This window comes from Copadichromis virginalis, linkage group LG7 (assembly GCF_057382275.1).
Source record: "Copadichromis virginalis isolate Kocher_CV1m ecotype Utaka linkage group LG7, C_Virginalis_male_GT1.1, whole genome shotgun sequence".
Taxonomy (NCBI): Eukaryota; Metazoa; Chordata; class Actinopteri; order Cichliformes; family Cichlidae; genus Copadichromis; species Copadichromis virginalis.
Genome location: NC_140624.1, coordinates 15,017,335 through 15,034,501, shown reverse-complemented (window position 1 = coordinate 15,034,501; position 17,167 = coordinate 15,017,335). Strand labels below are relative to the sequence as shown.

General features: G+C 38.8%; 2 protein-coding genes across 4 annotated transcripts; both read right to left on the bottom strand.

Annotated features, from left to right (window-relative positions):
- Positions 1 to 210: 210 nt before the first annotated feature.
- On the bottom strand, positions 211 to 3,815 carry fth1b (ferritin, heavy polypeptide 1b). Of its 2 annotated transcripts, none has more exons than XM_085462013.1 (5): positions 3,649 to 3,815; positions 2,471 to 2,574; positions 2,203 to 2,349; positions 1,859 to 1,984; positions 211 to 1,765 (listed from the first exon to the last, which is right to left on the bottom strand). In XM_085462013.1, the coding sequence occupies exons 1-5, from the start codon at positions 3,710 to 3,712 to the stop codon at positions 1,607 to 1,609; spliced, it is 600 nt and encodes a 199-aa protein (XP_085318139.1). In that variant the 5' UTR covers positions 3,713 to 3,815; the 3' UTR covers positions 211 to 1,606. The 2 variants fall into 2 exon arrangements, with proteins under 2 accessions (XP_085318139.1, XP_085318140.1); XM_085462014.1 differs by lacking the exon at positions 3,649 to 3,815 and adding an exon at positions 3,009 to 3,624.
- A 1,316-nt stretch (positions 3,816 to 5,131) lies between these two features.
- On the bottom strand, positions 5,132 to 17,167 carry incenp (inner centromere protein). 2 transcript variants are annotated; one of them, XM_085462004.1, is made up of 20 exons: positions 16,975 to 17,167; positions 14,376 to 14,521; positions 14,175 to 14,285; positions 13,453 to 14,084; positions 13,317 to 13,365; positions 12,466 to 12,569; positions 12,329 to 12,365; positions 12,090 to 12,177; positions 11,858 to 11,998; positions 11,525 to 11,542; positions 10,546 to 10,655; positions 10,349 to 10,469; positions 10,143 to 10,250; positions 9,898 to 10,037; positions 9,043 to 9,163; positions 8,051 to 8,149; positions 7,797 to 7,832; positions 7,515 to 7,577; positions 7,271 to 7,427; positions 5,132 to 5,397 (listed from the first exon to the last, which is right to left on the bottom strand). In XM_085462004.1, exons 2-20 carry the CDS (start codon positions 14,510 to 14,512, stop codon positions 5,225 to 5,227), a joined length of 2,445 nt encoding a protein of 814 aa, XP_085318130.1. In that variant the 5' UTR covers positions 14,513 to 14,521; positions 16,975 to 17,167; the 3' UTR covers positions 5,132 to 5,224. The 2 variants fall into 2 exon arrangements, with proteins under 2 accessions (XP_085318130.1, XP_085318131.1); XM_085462005.1 differs by lacking the exon at positions 11,525 to 11,542 and having other exon boundaries at positions 16,975 to 17,166.

Genomic DNA, 17,167 nt, shown 5'->3' with positions numbered 1-17,167 from the left:
TTATTAATAAATATTATATATTATTCTTCTTTTGACACTATTAAAGTTTTTTTCCAAATAAAATGAAAAACTTTAATTTATTTGTACATTACAACTTTATTGTTTTATTTTACAAGCATACTGAATCTACAATTTGACTTAACATCTGCAGAAGGAAGCAATCAGTCCAAATAAAATACAATGAGAAAACATTTTCACAGGTCTCACTGCTTATGCATGTTAATGTTTATTTAACTGTCAAAAATAAAACAAGCTGAAAGATTTTATGAGACATTAAAAAAATGACAAAAATGTACAATGTTATTCATAATTATGGATGGTAGAGCTAGCTTGTCTGCTCCAATGGACCTGGCATGTTAAAAAATGGTGTATATTTGAGAGATAGGGAATTGTATTCTTAGCTGTGAACTATCAGTGTTCTGTTTCAAGTATGCTTCCTTCAGGATTTGATAGATGGGCAAGTGGCTTTTTCCACCATTAAAAGTGCATTTAGCTGCAATTTCAGCTTTCTGAGCTATCTCATCGCACTGCCCTACATCATGCTCTTGAGGTGGCTCGTCTGTTTAAGTCAGATGTAGTGAAAGTGGAGTTTCATTGATTGGACAAAGCAGAAGGCGTCTCACAGTGAGATACAGAGCTCAGTTTTCAGAGAACTAGAGTTGTGCTAGTAACCAAAGGTTTCTTAAAATAAAGACAAATGGAAAACAACACACACACACACACACACACACACACACACACACACACACGCTATAAAATAATAAATATAATTAAATTAACCAGTGTTTTAGTATTGTTACATATTGTAACAAGAATATATTGGAGTGGTCTATAAACATGGTTCTTGGCTTTTATGTGTGGATGGTGGTTAAACTATGAGAAATATTCTGTGAAAAAAAGAAAAAGAATAAAATAACTGAATAGGCCAGAAAAACCTTATTGCGAATAATACCGTGGTAGCTTTATCAGTACACAGAAGCCTGGGGCTTCAGCTGGACAAAATACCTCAGCCTGAGTGTGTAATTTTTGGGAGGTGTAGCTTAATGCCAACATGGTGCCACGCTACCTGAAGAGGAGCTTGAAAAGCCAAAAAATGCACCAAGATGGTTGGACTTAAGTGCTAAATAAGAGCTAATGAAGTGATGACACACATGGTAGGTCCAACTCTGTCCAAAGTGCCTTTACCTTACTTTACAGTCACAAAATTTTAAACACCACTGGTATAACAGATAACAAAGCAGAATTTCTCTTTGCTTTTTAAATTCTCAAACAAAAAAGGTTGATTAACAATTTTTCAATGCATGTAATTTAAATTATTGCAGCCTAAAACGTTTCAGTGCCACGGTCCAATCTTCCTAAACCTGACATGTAAGGAAACCTGAATGCATAACTAGCATGATTTAAAGGCCTGCTTAGTCTTTTTTTTTTTTTTTTTTTACACACTACACGTAGTATGAGGTGAGGGTTACACAACTCCAGTCTGCGCTACAGCCTCTGCTAACAGCTAATGAACACAAATAAAGCAGCATTCTTTTATAACATATGCAGTATATACTGTATTTGGCAGACATGCAGCAGAATTACCCATGATCACATGTGCCTCAATTTAACTGCCCTCTTCAGCCATGGTGTGTTTGTCAAAGAGGTACTCAGCCATGCCGCTCTGAGGGGCTCCCATCCGGCGTAGGTTTGAGGTCCAGTCGGCGAGCTGTTTGATGGATTTTACCTGCTCGTCCAGAAAATGTGTTTCTATGAAGTCGCACATCTGCGGGGGACGGAAAAAGACAATATACTGCATCTTACTAGATAGTCATATCCGAACAGCGGAGACTGTACATCCTCCACGCCTGCTTCTTACATGAGGGTCATTGTGTTCAGTGGCCATTTTCTGCAGGTCCAGCAGGGATTGGTTTACATTTTTCTCCAGCTGCAGGGCACACTCCAAGGCCTCCACGCCACTCCCCCACTCATCTCTATCCGGTTTCTAACGCATTAATATTTCAAGAAGATTCAGCACCGATCAGATTCATGTAAAATTATTCATATTAAAGCAACCTGAAGCACTGCAGTCCATCCATTTTTATAATTAAAAAACATTGTAAAGCCTTGATGAATAAAAAGACTGTTTTGTTTTTTAATATAAAAAGACATGAATTTGGCTTTTTTTTTTTTTAACTCATTAGCGAAAATATCCTTACATACCCTGATGTCTTGCAGAAATATTTTGCCTCCCCGCTTGTTCTGGAAGGTCATCAGCTTCTCTGCATGCACAACCTCTTCTTTGGACTGATTGTGAAAAAACTTTGCAAAATTTGGCAAGCATTTATCATCCCTTTCAAAATAATATGCCTAAAAGTCAGGAGAGTAAACAAAAATAAACAAACAAAAAGATTAAAACACTCTTTTTAATGCCTTTGAAATAACACAGGGCTGTGATACATAACACCACTGACTCAGAAACATTTCTTACCATAGAGAGATAAACATAAGAGGCATACAGCTCCAGGTTTATCTGTCTATTAATGGCAGCCTCGCAGTCATGGTGGAAGTTTTGACGGATCTGAGAAGTCATTTCTGGAAAGATCATAACAATAACTAAATGCTGATCAAATGTAAGGCTGTTCATAACTGGAGAAGCAGATTATTCAGGCAGTTAATTGCAGTATGTTGCATTTTAAAAAAGTATCTAGCCATCAATACTGAGACACTGAGAATTTACACTTCACGTGTTTGTTTGCCTGCATCAAACTAAACACAACTACTTTTAAAACATCTGAAAAATGTCCCTACATATAAATAATCGAGTGGACACTACAACGTCATCTGTATTCACATTAATCCAGACAAATGACCTTGGGACTAAAAAAGGCAAACACCAGAGCAGCTGTTGGTCAAAGTTAATAGTAAAGTAGCAGACAACTTCTGTCTTAAATTTGCACCTAGTTAATACAGAATCCGTGTTTCGTGACACTGAACTTGTGATAAGACGAGACACAAACATTGTTTACCTGCACACGCAAAGAAACCACAGCGTTCAAGCCTGCAGCTACTGCCAAATAACGGGCTACCACTCGCGTTGTTTTATTTGTTGTTCTTGTTGGCCGTGGTGTACCTGCGTATACTAAGCATTACGGTAAGTGCTGCTTTTAACATAAAAGCTGCCTCTCGGTGTCTCCCGCACAATAACAGTCTGGTGTTGAATTGAAATATTAAAACTCTTAATCGATCTCGTTACACGCAAGTCACTAAGTTTGAAGGGAGTATATATATATATTCCAATTCCCCAGAAGCGCTTTTATCGTTAAGGTATTTCTTACACTACCGTAATGCTTAGTATAAATACATGAAAAACAACGCTGGTTGCTTGCGTGACCCAAGCGGAGGCTGGCTTAACAGCTATGAGGAACGTTAGGTTATGGCAGTGGCATGAATAAGGCCAACTTGGTGGCTAAATTATATCAAAATTTAAGCTTCGTGCACCTTGCAGGCATCGAAGCCCACGCTAACTGAACAACAGTTGCGTTGCCAAATATATTCAGCGCAGCTAATCGCTGCTAGCAACCAAATCTTAGTCAGCTGATCTCACAAACAACAGGACAGGTTGCACATTTAAACCCAGCTGCGGAGGAAGCGGTTATATAAACCAACCTTCTTCGACGATTTCACACGTTTCGCTAAACTTATCGCTGATAGTTGCGCTTGCTTGCGACATTAAATTTCCAACTAAGGACTTAACTCGCCGTTTTGCCGACGCGCAAACGCACTTAGGTGACTGCAACGCTGTTGACGTTAGCCGTTAAAGGTGCGGAATGGACACGTTAAAATTAAAAGCTTTTGTGGCTGTGTGGACAGCACACAAACCAGTGTGCCAGCGGCTGCATTAGTCTGAAATTATGTTTAATCATTGTGCATTGTTTTTTTTTTTATGTTTAAATTAAAGACTGACACATTCCCCAAAAATTAAACACTGAAGATTCAAACTATGAAAATATTCATAACAAAAACAAGTAAATCTTGTAGATCTTGGGACCTGTCTTGTCTTTCATGCATTGCGTATTCCGTAGACCAAAGGTAAAACACTACAATGGAAACTGGTACATATTTAATGCCGCCTTTTAATTTCGATTTCTTTTATTATGCTGTCTGACAGAGATGTCAGTCTAATTTTACAGAATCTCCCCGCTCTCTCTCAGGATAAAAACATTTATTTACAGTTCATTCTTGTAATGTTAATATAAGAAAAAGAAATGCAATTGCAACAGGACGTCTGTTTTTTCTACGCGATGAAGAAAATTGCTTTTGTAGTAAATAAATGAAATCTGTCAGCATGACTCTTTAGGCTTAAATTCTAAGAAATAAACATTTAAAAGCATTCAAGTTTATAGCTACTGTTCTTTATCAGGAGCTACAAAGACAAAAAGTCCAAAATGTAGGCCTTCCTTTACATTTACCAAAGCTGTCCAGTGGGTCCAATACTGGGCTCAAGACCTGTCTGACACCCATTTTAGGGATCAGTAAACCCGAATAAAGAGCATCTGAACTTTATAATAATAAATGCAGAGAATTCTCGGTTGTAGCCTGAAACTAAACGAAATTAAAAACCCAGATTTTAAACCAATTACAAAGTCTATAACTGAGAGGCTGCATGTGTGATCTAGATCGATGTAACTTAAGTCAAGCTAAACCTTACTTTAGTGAAATAAACGCACCAAATTTAAAATTTTCCCCAGCCGTGGTGCCAAAACTATTAAGTAGCTATTCTGGAACACACAGCAGACTTCTTAGCAGAGGATTTCCCTGAGCTTTAAGCTTTACAACCAGCTTTCAACACAGTGCTGCATTTTGAACTAAAAGTCATGACAACTGCTGAGTGACAAAATCCTTTTACAGCACATACCTCTAATAGAGAAAGTTTGACATACCAGATTGAAGAAAACAACCATAAATATTATAAAAGAGATTCTGCTTTAATGTCCAGCAAAAACAACCATCACCGTTGTTATTCAGTTAACCTGCTTTTAATTTACAAGCCAAAACAAAACAATTACATCTCTAAAAGCTAAACAAACCACAGATACAAAAACCTACTGAGACAAAGATGTGAAACACAAACATACATTTAAAAAGAATATTCAGAAAAACAAAAAAAATGACTTTATTTGAAACAGATTTTCAGAATTTTAACTATACAGCAGTTTAATACATCTGTATGAGTGTACAGATGTTACTTTCCAGCTGGAGGCGAGTGCCACACTGCAGAGCTGGTACGTTTAAAATATCTGGGCTTGCTCTTGTAAAAGATGTTTTCTAGTCGTGGTGACTCGATTGCTCCAAAGAAAGAGTCCAAATCAGGAGGGTTGAAGTATTGCTTCATTATTATCTGCTGCAGATTGGGACCTGGAAGAGAGAGAGAGAACACAAACAGGTCTGTTTAGGGGCTTTAAATAGCATGCAATATCCACAAACACATGTGGGTTTAGCTCAGTTTGGTAGGGGTGTAAAATTGTGACGTAGAGACCAGAACTGTGATACAAATGTCTGAAATATCTTATCATGGTTCAAGTTTCCTGTAGTGTCATACCTAGGATTCTTCATCCCAAGTTAAAGTGTGCTAATATCAAGGGAGCCATTACATTTCAAGTTCAGTCAGGAAATGAAGTTATATTTGTGATCAAGTAATCAGTTGTCCAACAGATCTCAGCAGATTTCTGCCTCTCCCTATTGAAGAGACTTCTTCCTCTCCACTGGTGCCAACAAATACGTTTGGTTTTTTTTGTTTTGTTTTTGTGGTTAGTATTTATTCGTTTGTGCTCTGCCCAACTGGGAATGAAATGCTTGGACCAGCTGGCTGTTCAGGGTGCAGAACACATGAAAACATGGACGTTACAGAGTGCCCTCTGGTGGCCAAACTATACAATCTTAACCACTGTAAATGTTCACATTGCACATGTGCAGGTATGGCCAAAATCTCATATCCCAATAACAATATACAGGGCTGTAGACTAACTTTTTGCCATGGGCGTAACTTTAAAAAGTTAGGCGTACCGGCACACAGCCGACAGCGCTGTAAACAACGGTAGACTGGTGGGTAATAAGCGAATGAATAATACAGAAAACAGATTGGAGACGGGAAACTGAAAGTACAGAGAGAGAGCGAGAGAGAAGCAAAATTCATGACGACATTGATCAAATGTGAAGCACAGTTTGCTGCTTCTTTTGCAGCTCAGAATCAGCGCAAACACAGAGCGGACCCGACGCAGAATCGCCGAGCTCCGACAGCGTGTCCGTCTGCGGGCCGTCGGCTGAGAAAGCCGAGAAAGACAAAGCTGATTCTGATGCGTCGGGTCTGTGTTACGTCTTTGTGTGGAATCCGTGTACCTGCTCTCATTTGCTGTTTGGTTGTTGTTGAAATTGTTTTGCCAGGGAAAAAAAACTCAGTTATATTTAAAAGTCGATTCAGGATTTAATGAATCGATATCGCTTTATTCAAGCTACTCACCTCTCTCTTCCACCTGCACTTTCAACTGGACCACAGCCAATCAGAGAGGTCCCGCCCCTTACTATCTCTGATTGGTTTAGTCCACGATAGGGGCATAATGTGTGTCTGTTGCTGACCACAGGGAAGGTTGCAGAATTTTATTATTTTTTTGCTACCCGAACAGTTGGTCGCACAGGTGCAACCAAATACTTTTTTTTTTTTTTTTAGTCGCACCACTGAAAAATTTGGTCGCATTTGCGACCAAATTGGTCGCACTCTAGAGCCCTGATATACATCACAAAATAGTGGCTTTCTAAATTCTGTGAATCTCGGGCACCTCAACTTGTCTCAGATTTTCAAAGCAGGGTCTTAAAAAAAAAAAACCATCATGGTGCTGGGCCATTTCATTTCACCAGCAATTCCCTAAATTTAGGCTCAGAGTTTCAGCCTAAATTTAGGGGGGAAAGAAAGAAAACCCCAAACGCCAGACATGGTGGAGAGAAAAAAAAAAAAAAAAAGAAAAAAAAAAAAAAAAGAAATTCTCAGTCTTCCTGAGGCAAACAAATTCAGGCTTGGTGACCCAGATAGAGGAGAGTTAGAGTTAGTTCATGGAGGTTACAATATTTCTTTGACTGGAGCTGTGTAGTAGCAGTAGTAGGACTCCATGGTGAATTTTGAGCTTAGTATGAATCCACCGTAACAATTTGAGACAATCAATTATAACTGAGCTGGATTAACGTGTAACACATAAGCACTTCAGGTATACTGAAGAGTTAAGAGATCATTAAATACCTTCTGCCCAGGATGGAATAGGCTTCCTTGGTGCAGACTCGTCATCAGTAGAGTCATCACTGTTTTGGTCCATCCCATAGTCTTCTGAATTTTTGGACAAAATCAAAGGTTTATCTCCACCCTTTGGCGTGATGGCATATGACTGTGGCGAGGAGTGCTGCAGAAAGAGGAGGGAAAAAAATAATTTAGTCTTTGTTTAGAATAAATATACGTGTGTTAAAAATACATAAAAACAATCACATACCTCAATATCAACAGTCACGTTGAGATCACCACCTTTTCCTACAGGTGTGCTCATTACTGAGCGCTGAACAGTTCAAGAAAATTGGGAAATTACACGTTAATTTACACCCTTTGAAACATTTATTATAAATGTTTGCTACTGAGAAACTAAATTAAATGCTAATCTATTACCTTTGTCATGGACACACACGTAATCATTTTCACATGCTTAAGGCTTCAGATGAAGAGACATGGTATAATGAATATAATCTAATGTAAAAAGTATAATATCTATTGTTATTACCTCAATATCCACAGTCACATTTAGGTTAGCAGCAGTCTGTATTGCATGGGGAGAAGGAGAAGGAAATTTAATAAGGTTTAGGGAAAAAACAAACAACACCCTTAAAAGCGGTTTCATTTGAAATATTTTTGTTGACTATATGATCTCAAATAACAGAACGCATAGAAACACAGGAAATGTTTCTGTAGTTTGGGTTTGCTCCCCAGTTTGCACCTATGTTAAGATGTCTCGATGAACTGAAGGTTTTGCTGTACCTGTGTTTTAGCAGCCTCTTGAGCAGCAGCGTCCCTCTGCTTAGCAGCTTCCAGCTCTTTAGCAGCTTTCTCTTTTGCTGCCAGCCTTTGCTGCTCCTCCTAGTGGAAGAAAAACCAGACAGCTGAGCAGCTGCAGTCACAAACAGCTGCTGACAGACGTCCTCATACATTAAGTTAATGAGATTACCACGTGTTGAGTTTTTATGAGAAGAGAAAACTTTCCGAGTCATTTCCTGAAAGAGTCCTGCTAATTAACATCTGCTGAAGTGGATCCCCATCAAACACCGTGAACGAGAAGCTCTAGCATAGACAGTGGAGAACCTGCTGCAGTCTTTACATACCTCACTGACCATGACATCAAATGCAAGAAAGCCACAGACTTGCATGTTTCTGCCACACTGATTATGTGTGTGCACTTTCACCGTTCAGTACTTTAGGACTAAACATTGAAGTAAATCTGATTTCCTTTGCTCTGCTAAATTGAAAGTACCTGAAGTAATTTTCTCTGCCACATACAAAAATGAGCTGAAATACTGAAGCCACTGACAAGTGAACTGTGATGCTGCATCACATTTCTTTGCTGGGAAAGCACCCAGCAATAACACATATTGGTACATACACCACAGAGAAAAAACAAACACCACCACAGGTTCACATTAGGACCAATACCTTATAGTTTGGGCCAATTAAAATGGTGCTTGTAATATGCATCATCAGGGATTGTAACATCTAGTCCTTTTATTTAATAATGCTGCTAATATTATTAATAATAATAATAATAATAATAATAACAACAACAACGCACAGACTCACATCTTTAATTTCAGGGTATTCACACCCATGTTTCCTAATCATCTGAATCAAGTTCTATTTTTTGTTTTTAAATATCAAGCCCAAACATGGGGAATTCCACTCACTTTTTATTTCTCTTATTAGGAGTAACTATTGCGAGTGCTCAAACATCAAGTTTTGTTTAAAATTCCATTTCTTACCAGTTTTCTTTTTTCCTCGAGTGCCTTCCTTTTCTCCTCGAGTTCCCTCATCTCTTTCTCTCTCGCTGCTCTCTCAACTTCACGCTGCAGAGCAAGAGCTTTTTCTTTCTCCACTCGCTGTCTGCAAGCACAAACATCACATCAACTTTAAAAACAAAATCCAAAAACAAAACCTGGAGTGAAATCACATCCTTTTCTTACAGGCTTTAACAATCTTTTTTGTTTGTCATTTCAGGTAATTAACACTTTAGGTATGTTAGGTATGGTGTTTTGTATATACACTACTCCTCCACATCACTGATCACAGTTTCCTGTTAACTGTTTCCATCTGTGAGGGACAGAGAGTAATAAAGGACAATTTATGGATGTTTGGAAAGTGAGAAATTTATTAATCATTTGAAATTCACATTGTTTAAGTCCTACTTTGCAGAGCAAAAAGTTTCCAGTGCAGCAGGATGATATCAGAGCCACCACAGCTCTTAGCACTAAAGTTAACAATAGCCTTTTAAGCTAAACATCTGGAGTTATATTTGTAACGGTGACTGTTAATGTTAACAACTGTGGATATATTTTATCTGATAAGCCCAAGTAACAGGTGTCCTTAAATTGGCAGCGGGGTCATTTATAATATGGAGCAGACTGGTTGTATAGCCAAACAAGAGAAAAGACCCCGGTCCTTTCTTTTTTTGGGGATACATTTTCAGTTTAAGAGGTAAAAACCGTTACAGTTAGTGGATTCTTAGAAAAGCCAATCAAAACCTAACAGTACTAATATATGCTCTTGTTTAATCAGGACCACATATTATTCTTCTGCATTCCTGTATACTGTGAGAAGTATTGAAATCATCATATGACCTTTCCGCAGCAGCTTGCCGTTCCCTCTCCAGCTCCCTTTCCCTCTCGCGTTCTTGCTCCCTCTTCAGCTCGAGAGCTTTACGAGCCTCTTCCTCAGCTTTCTTCTTGGCCAGCAACTCTTGCTGTCGCTTTTCTTCCTCCTGATTTAACAAACAAACAAACATGCATGCAGTATAAGAAAATATAGTGCCTTTAACCCTCTGCACAAGAGCTGTAGTGCCAATACTCCACAAAAAGCAAATAACCTGCTGAATCTTCTTCTTTCTGGCCTCCTCTTCCATTTTCCTCTTCTGTTCTAGCTCCTCTTGACGCTTCAGGGCCGCTTTCTTCTTGGCCTTCTCCTCCGCCACGCGCTGCATGAATGTGTAGAATGGGAAAGACCGAGCAAATGTGAGTTGGTTTCTTTTAAAGTGGAATATACAGATTCAGGCCCAACAGAGCTGTTGCATACCTTATCATTTTTCTCATCAAGCTGAGCCATTTTTTGCTCAATCTTCTTCTTCTTCTCTTCCTCCCTCTGCTCCTCTTTTACTTTGGCCTCAACGACTCTTCTTAACCTCTCATCCCTCTTCCTAGAAGACGATGTTAGAAGTTAATTAAAAGAAATTTAAGTTGTGCCTTTGATTCTGAAATATGTGCATGGTTAACCTTTTAAGTTCCTCCTGTTTCCTCTTCTTATCCTCTTCCATTTTCCTCATCCTTTCCTCCTCTTGCTCCTGCTTCTTTTTAAGTGCTTCAAGTTTGTTACGCTCTTTTGTCTGAGAATATAGAACAAAGAGGTTACAAATTAAGTAGATTTTCAAATAAAAACCTCATCCTGTCACAAAGAAATATGATCAAGATGCTGTAAGGTGAAAAGGTGGCAAACAATCATAAAATTAAAAAAAAAAAAAAAAAAAAAAAGGGGGGGGGGGGGGGGGGAGAGGAGAAGGCCCCCTACAAAAATAAAGCAAAAATCCATCCAAAATGCCAGTTTCATGGTCTCTAAAAGGTTCAGTTAAATCAAATGTGCAGATTAAAATAAGGAAACTATGCATTAAGAAGGCCATGAGGGAAAAACCACCAAGTGCACAAACACAGCACTGTACAAATCCCAAAAGTAACTGTGCGATATACTTCCCCAGTTTTATCTTAATCCACAAACAGGTCAATCACATTCAAAAGAAAATAAATAAAAAGCTTAGGTTAAGATGGATTTCTACTTTATGATGAAATAATGTCTCAAAGACAACACTGAGATTACCAAAGCTATTTAAAGTGATTTGATTTCTGTTAGCTTACAACATGACAAACAAAGACCATTAGTGATCCGTGAGATCAGGCTGATGAAATGTTTACAGAGCAGCCCCTTCCACACACGGCCGCTGTGAAACAAATGCATTTGATAAGCTTCAGGTTGTTTACATGCAGGTCGATCTCATGCCCATAGAAAGTGCAGCGCAGAGTCCACCTTTACATTTAGTACTTGACTTTTTATTTAAAACACCCAAATGTCATGCCAGTGGGAAAGAGGCTTGGATGGGGAAAGTGCTAAATGAGTACAAGTTTAATCAAGTCACACAACGGGAATATTAAACACCAGCAATGCCCAAAAACAAAGTGCTTCGATGTTTGACATTACACTTACCACTATGCTAGTGTTGAACTGAGGAGAGGAGAAAGCACATCCAAATAAGGTCCGCATAATTCATACCAGACCACAAATATGACCCACAACATTTATGAAGTGTGTTTTTTTGTTTTTATTTGTCCCCCCACATTTTAAGCTCCCATAAGTTTCTCAAATACATACAAGATTTAGGTTTATGGGATGCTCACTGATGAAAGGACCTTTTCACATTAGTCAGATTAAAAGTGACTGAATGCAACTTTAAATTCACTGCAACACTGACTATACCGAGCATGTGGAGAGAAGCTGGTACATATTAAATAATGCTACCTTGCAGCGTGTGAAGCCTACCTTAGGATCAATCCTCAGAGGAGTGTTGTGTTTGATGAAGGACTTGATCACTGCGGTCCGGCCGACTGAATTCGGAGTCATCATCAGCATCTGATTCTTTTGGACGGTGTGCAGAAAAGACTTCATGTGGGGTTTGATTGCCTGTTCATCCAGAGCAAACAGAAAGTGTCAAACCTTAAGAAATCCACTTAAAACATGAAAATGTCCATCAACCATATTAAGAGCTTCTTACACTTTGACTTTTCTTGGGAGGAGAGCACCTCTTTGTCGGACTTTCATCTATAGTATCAGGTGCTTTACGCTTAGTGCTGCGACTTGACCTTTAAAAAAAAAAAATTAATTAATTAATTAATAAAAAACAAACAAAAAAAACCCCCACACAACACAGGTAGAAATAAATAAATAAAAACACAATTCATTTAGTTTTTCCTGTAAATGTGCTCTTTATCACAGCAGTCATATAGCACCCACCTCCGAACTGGCAGCAAATTCAGCTTCTCAGTGACAACTGAAAGAAAACAATGTTTTCAGTGCAAATAAGTCTCAAATGAAATGACATTTAGACTTAAAAAAAAAATATATATTGTATTTGTTAATAGTTTCCATACTTGCTCGGTTAGGAGTCATCTCACTGATAAACAATGATGGGGGCGCCAGTTTGGGTGAGTTTGCAGCCACGGAACGAGTGATGCGCACGAGACGTGTTGTTGCTCTGTACACAACCACAGTGGATTTTTAAAAACGAATAAGATGTGATTGAAGTGCAGACTTTCAGCTTTAATGCAGGGGGTTTAACAAAGATTTTACTTTAACTGCTTGGGAATTACAGCTTTTTAGTTTTCACTTTTAGTTTTGCAGCATTAGGCTGAGTCTGAGCACAGCCCTGTACATGTCACAGTTCATCCTGCTACTTCATCAATAAACACATCAAAAAATGACCTGGTTCCACTGGCAGACATTAGGCCCATGAGATAACACTACCTCCACCATGTCTGACAGATAATATGGTATGCTTCAGTTTGGTTTCCCTCTTTCTCCATACTTTCTACTTCTCATCATTCTGGTACAAGTTTATCTTGTTTCCACTTGTACAAAGAATTTCTTTCCAGACCTGAGCCAGCTCATTTAGATGATTTCTGGCAAAGTCTAATGTGGGCTTCCTGTTCTTGAGCATAATTTGTAGTTTGCATCTTGTACCAACTTTGTGCATTTACATTCATGAAGGCATCTGTTGATCACAGAACGTGACAATGAGATGTCTACCACCCTCAGCTGCATGAGCCCTAAAGTTAAATCCAACATCACTCCTAGGTTTCGTGCTTATTGGCTTTGGGTAAAGATTTAGTTTAAGGATCAGTAGATTCAAGAAGACCATTCAGAACTTTTTTTTTTTTTTAAAGCTCTGTTACAAAACCATATCATTACGATTCCCATATCCTTTTTTTAAAATAACACTCACACTTCCTGGTTTTCCCTCTCCATTTCCTCCTCCTCCACGCAAGAGTCATCTACAATAATAAAAAGTCAAACATTTCAAACAGCCCTTTAATAATTGGGAAATTAAGTAATTATAAGCAAACTAGTCCTTTTCTTACCACTAACTTTGGTGCTACATGTGGAGTTACCCGCACGAGTAGCTTTCCTCTTAAGCATGGAGCGGCGCGAGGCACGGCGGACAGATTCCTGAGTCATACTGTGCCGCAGGCCAGCCAGAGAGTGACGTAGCTTCAGGGAGCACTGCACAGAGCTTCGCCTTGAGGTTTGAGCAGATTCAGCTATTGCAATCTTAGCAGCTGTACGAGGAGAGGGCTCAGGCTCTTTTGCAAGCTCAGCAGACAAGCGGTCTGCATGAGAGATGCTGACAACGGCTTCAGGTAAGGGAATCTTAAGAGACTCAGGAGGTGTGGCGTTGCCAACTGTGTCATTTGGTTTGACTTTAGCATCATTCACCTCCTTATTTTCAACCACCACCTCCTCCTCCTCCTCCTCCTCCAGCATCTGCGTTTTGTTTTGCACTTCTTCAGCTTTATCGCTGTCATGAGGTGACTGGCTCTCATCATCTACCACCTCAGGCTTTGTCTGTTTGTTTCTGCGAGTGGTGCGTTTGGACTGTCCAGTGCTGCTGGTGTCAGAGGTGGAGCCCTCAGAAATGGGATCCTCTTTAGCAGTGAATTGCAGTGATTTAACAGAAGAGCCACGAAGGTTACTGCGCCTTCCCTTTGAGTATCTAAGCAGGAAAGGATAACGTAAGAGTTACAAAAAAGGTACAGCACGCTTCAGACTGCCTTCACTAAAACCAGGAACTGATAAAACAAACCTTTGCTTTCCTTGATTTTCTTCTTGGCGACCCAAAGACACACGCTTCCTGCGACTGTTTTTCTTCTGTGACGGCGTTTTTGGCATCAACTCTGGTTCAGCATTAAAATCTCTGAAACAAAGAAAAGAAAGCACTCCATTAGAGTAAAATTAAACACATCTATAGAGTAGAGCTACATAGAAGAACATATTTATAGCCTACCTTGAGAACATGCGATTGGCTTCTTGTTGTATCTCCTCAAGCCAAACCATGTGGACATTATCGATTTCATCGATGATGTCTTGTGCTTTGCCACCTAACATCTGCGTGAGGGATAGCACTGATAGTACAGGGTTCATGGTGACGACCTGAGGCACAAAAAGCCAACAGTTCTGAGATCACAAGAATAGTTAAGACCCAATTTACAGGGGTATTAAAAAAAAAAAAGACTTATTTTTATCTTTTTTAGTGCCAAAATCAGCAGGGCTCTCCTAAAAATATGTCTTTTCTTTAAGTGAGGTTAAATTGATATGGGGGAAAAATGTAATGTACTGAAGCTTCAGTACATTATTATCAAAGAGAGGAAAATGCAATTTTTCCAAATCATGCTTATGTACAGTCACCTCCCAAACACCAGTTTTGAACTGGGGGGGAAATTGAAAACCTTTAGTTTTTGCTATGATCTTGCTTTCTTTTTCCCTTGCAGTGGAGCCCCTTCTCCCCTCTCCAAGATTATGGATCAGCTGTTAAGAGTCACCTTAGTTTCAAGCAGCCCCACACGGAGCATCAGCTACAGTTTAGCTGAGAAAATAATTACTAATCTTAAAATTTTACCCATACCCTTTAAAGCATTAAATCACCTTATTCAAGGACTTATGAAGCCCTAATGCAGCTGGGGAATCTACTTAGTTCATTGAATGGGGCACCATCAGCGTTTGAAATGTCCTTTTCAAAATAGCTTATTAAAAATGTTTCATATGCAGCAATGTTTGGTTTTTTTAAATCCTTCTCATTGTCTCAATATTTTTTGCATTTCTTTTCTTTGTTCTTGTTTGTAGTGTTTTTGTTTTGATTTTTTTTAAATCAGTTTTAGGACGACATATTTAATTCCTTTATATGACACACCAATAAATAAAATGCACCAATATTATAATAAATGTCAATCGGTGAAAAATGGCTGGTCTGAGTATTTCAATAAACTGCAGATCTACTGAGATCTCCTAACATAGAAAGAAGAACAGAATAGCCTGAAAAAGAGAAATTATCTAGTGAGTGGCAGGTCTCTAGGTGACAATGCCTTGTTGATGCCAGAGGTTAGAAGAGGCTAGCCAGACTAGTTCAAGGTGATGGGAAGGCAAAGGTAACTCAAATAAACACTCATTACAATTACGACATGGGAAAAAAAAAATACAAAAACAAACCAAAAAAAAAAAAAGAAAAAAAATTTCTCAATGCCCAACTCATTCAGTGTTAAAGCAGATGCCGTACAACATCAGAAGACTACAGGGGGCCATTCCTGTCAGTTACAAAGAGGAAACAGAGGTGACACTTTCCACTGGATCACCACAAGTGGACAAAAGAAGACTGGAAAACCATTGCCTGATCAGATAAGTCAACAATTTCTGCTGCAACATTTGGATGATACAGTCAGAATCTTGTGAAAACAACTTGGAAGCACAAATCCATTGATGGTTCAGGCTGGTGAGGATATGGGGGATATTTTCTCGCCACACTTCACCCCGTTACCAGTTGCTTACAATTTCCATGCTTTTAAGGTCACAGTGTACTCCTCTTCTGACAGTGGTCACAAAGCTAAATTCATCTTAAACTTGTTTCTTGCACATGACAGTGAGTTCACTGCACTCAAACGGCCAAACAAGCAACAGATCTCAAACCTGTAGAGCATCTTAGTGATGTTGCTGAAGAGGAAATTCACATCATGGATCTGCAGCACCTGTGTTATGCTTTGAAGTCAGTGTGGACCAAGCTCTCTCAGCAATGTTTACAGCATCTTGTTGAATCTATGCTATAAAAAAAATTAAGGCAGCTCTGGGGGCAAACGTGGGTCCATCCCAGTACTAGCAAGATGTACCTAACAAAGTGGCCACTGAATGTAAGTATTACACGGGTAATATCCGAACCAAATGTGCTTAAAAAGAAACCCCGGAGTTCCTTTATAAGGATTAACGCACTAACCATTTTTTCATCTCAATAACCAATATCTATCTATCTATCTATCTATCTATCGTTCCTGTTAAAAAACTGTTTTATAGAATAAAACGTTTTACAATAAGACTTTAACCTTTGGACAGCTGTGCAAAGAATACAAGTAATATTAGACTAACTAATGTGTGGGATTTCCTGATAACGTATACTAAACTTGAACAGTGCAGTTTTCCACTTCCGCGACTACACTATATGACAATTAAGGTCGGTGGGTATTTAACAGTGTTGTCGACCAAGAGATTTGTTTTTAATATCTTATTGCAAACCTGGCATGTTGAGATACCATAAAAATAGCATCATTACATGAGCTAAATATTCCAAAAGCACTGAATAATGTATTGAAGTGAACAAAATTAACGTTTTCAAATGAACAAGCTAGGTTAGCTAACACAAGACACTTAAGACAGTGCACGCATATTATTTTAAATACTACTGTAAGACTGTTGCAACAGTAATTTTAAGACACATCCGCATAATATAACACATCTTTATCGCGTTTTACTGATAGCTGCTCTGCCGTGTCCTAAAAGTACCACGTTTGCCAGCTAACGTTGATGACCTTAGCTAACATTGTCTATAATGTCAAAATATTTACCTTTGATGTTCACTTTTCTGACGGCTCGTTCTTTTAAAAAGCTACATCAATTGTATACTTGCGTAAAAGACAAATTTGCTAAAACGAGGAGCTTCCCACTTTAATGAATACCCAAGAAGACAACAGCGACCCTACAAACTGTCCCGCTGAAACCGTTTATAACTTGTTCAAACCTCTCCAGCCAATCATGAAG

Coding starts and splice junctions, on each gene's coding strand:
- incenp (XM_085462004.1), bottom strand. CDS start 14,512: ATGAACCCTGTACTATCAGTGCTATCCCTCACGCAGATGTTAGGTGGC. Junction 13,366..13,452: donor ATGTAGCACCAAAGTTAGTG/GTAAGAAAAGGA, acceptor TTATTATTGTAG/ATGACTCTTGCGTGGAGGAG. Junction 12,178..12,328: donor AATTTGCTGCCAGTTCGGAG/GTGGGTGCTATA, acceptor TTTTTTTTAAAG/GTCAAGTCGCAGCACTAAGC.
- fth1b (XM_085462013.1), bottom strand. CDS start 3,712: ATGTCGCAAGCAAGCGCAACTATCAGCGATAAGTTTAGCGAAACGTGT. Junction 2,350..2,470: donor CTTATGTTTATCTCTCTATG/GTAAGAAATGTT, acceptor CCTGACTTTTAG/GCATATTATTTTGAAAGGGA. Junction 1,985..2,202: donor TATTTCTGCAAGACATCAGG/GTATGTAAGGAT, acceptor TTAATGCGTTAG/AAACCGGATAGAGATGAGTG.